Source organism: Rhincodon typus, chromosome 2, assembly GCF_021869965.1.
Source record: "Rhincodon typus isolate 14 chromosome 2, sRhiTyp1.1, whole genome shotgun sequence".
Taxonomy (NCBI): Eukaryota; Metazoa; Chordata; class Chondrichthyes; order Orectolobiformes; family Rhincodontidae; genus Rhincodon; species Rhincodon typus.
The window spans coordinates 278,653-280,776 of NC_063333.1; the positions used below are offsets into that span (position 1 = coordinate 278,653).

General features: G+C 48.7%; 1 protein-coding gene across 1 annotated transcript in view; it reads left to right on the forward strand.

The window, feature by feature from the left end:
* LOC125487133 (plectin-like) overlaps positions 1-1,621 on the forward strand; it is a 9,296-nt gene extending 7,675 nt beyond the window's left edge. The window contains exons 5-6 of the mRNA XM_048617357.1: positions 965-1,122; positions 1,439-1,621. Of these exons, the coding sequence (XP_048473314.1) occupies positions 965-1,122; positions 1,439-1,621 (341 nt within the window). The remainder of the gene's footprint in view (positions 1-964; positions 1,123-1,438) is intronic.
* Positions 1,622-2,124: the final 503 nt, after the last annotated feature.

Here is a 2,124-nt window from a genome sequence, read left to right on the forward strand (position 1 = left end):
CTCACTCACACGCACACACTCATTCACTCAGTCTCACTCACACACACACACTCATTCACTCAGTCTCACTCACACACTCACTCACGCACTCACTCACTCACACAGCTTGTATCAATCACCTTCCAGCCCTTCTTGCCTCCTCCTCACAGATCACAGTCCTGCCTGTTTTGAGACATCAGTAAACTTGGAAATGTTGCACGCAGTTTCCTCCTGCAGGTCATTTCTATACAAGCCCTGATCCTCACAGAATCCATCCAGTTACTCGCTACCACCTGGAAAACAAATTATTTATTCCCATTCTCTGTTCCCTGTCAGCCCAACAATTCTCATATAATAATAAATACCAAAAGTACTGCGGATGCTGTAAATCAGGAACAAAAACAAAATTGCTGGAGAGGCTCAGCAGGTCTGGCAGAACTCCGGTCTGAGAAAGGGTCACCGGGCCTGAAACATTAACTCTGTTTTTTCCTTCACACATGCTGCCAGACCTGCTGAGCTTTTCCAGCAACTTTGTTTTAATTCTCATACAATGCCAAGATATTACCCCATCCCAAGTGATTTAAATGCACAGAGGCCTTGGGAGTGTTTGGAGATTACAGTAAAGATATTTCAGGAAGAATCAGGTTTTAACCTGCTCCTTTTGTCCCCCTCTCTTTCTTAACCCTCTCTCCTTCCCCCTCCCTCCCTCACTCTCTCTCCCACTCTTTGCCCCCTCACACTGTCTCACTCCCTGCCTGTCTGTCTTCCTCCCTCCTCCTTCCCCTCTCTATCCACCTCCCTCCTTGACCCTCCCTCTCGCCTTCTCTCCCTCTCCCTCTCTCTCCCTCCTTCTCTCCCCCCTTTCTCTCCCATCCCCCCCCCCTCTCTCTCCCCCACTCTCTCTCCCACCCTCCCCTCCTCTCTCCACTGCTCACTCCCTCCCTTCCGCTCTGTGTCTCCCCTCCCCATCCCCCTCCCGGTGTAGGTGAACAGGATGAGGTGAGCTGTAAACAGTATGTGACACAACTGAAGGACATCCGACTTCAGCTCGAGTCCTGTGAGAAGAGAACAATCAACAAAATCCGTCAACCACTGGTCAAGGACCCGCTCGGAGAGTGTAAGCAGCGTCTTAGTGAACAGCAGGTAGGTGTAGCATCACTGGCCAACCTCAGACTGGAACAGGGGTAAGGAGGCCAAACTAATGCAGAGCCTTCTGGATGGTGAAAGACTTGGATCTCATTGTTGTGACACAAAGTGAGGGGGATTGAGAAGAAATAGATGGGCGAGAGAAACAGGTGAAAGATAGTGAGAGAGGAGATGGAGAGAGCAATGGATAGAGGGAGAGGAAGGGATGAATGGATGGAAAGAGAGAGATGGAGGAAGGTATTCGGGCCATCACACTATTTTCTGTCAGTGATAGAAGCTGGCTAATGTTTCTGTTTCACCCTTTCTCTGGCAGAAAATCCACTTGGAGCTGGAAGGGATTCAGAAGAATCTGAATACAGTGACAGAGAAGACAGAGAAAGTACTTGCCATGCCAGAGCAGCTGAGCAGTGCACCCACACTGCGCTCCGAACTTGACCTGACCTCCCAGAAGATGGATCGAGTCTACAGCCTCTCTACTATCTACCTGGAGAAGTGAGTCTCACCTCCTAGGGCCTTGAGCAAAGCCAGAGAAAAGACCATGCAATGTCGGAGCTAAACCAGGCCATTCAGCCCACTGAGCCTGCTCCACCATTCAATGGGATCATTGCTGACCTGATAATCCTCAACTCCATGTTCCTGCCTTTTCCCCATAACCCTTGATTGCTTTCAACTGATTAAAACTTTGTCTTTGTCAACCTTGAATATATTTAATGACCCAGCCTCGACAGCCCTCTGTGGTAAATAATTCCACAGATTCACTCCCTTCTCAGAGAAGAAATTCATCATCTCTGTCTTCAATGGGTGACCTGTTACTCTGAGATTATTCCCTCTGGTCCTAGACTCTCCCACAAAGGAAAACAATCTTTCCACATTGACCCTGTCAAGTCCCCTCAGAATTTTCTTTGAGTAACCTCTCATTCTTCCAAACTCCAGTGAGTACAGTCCCAGCCTACTCAATCTGTCCTCATAAGACAGTCCCTCTATACCCGAATGATCCTC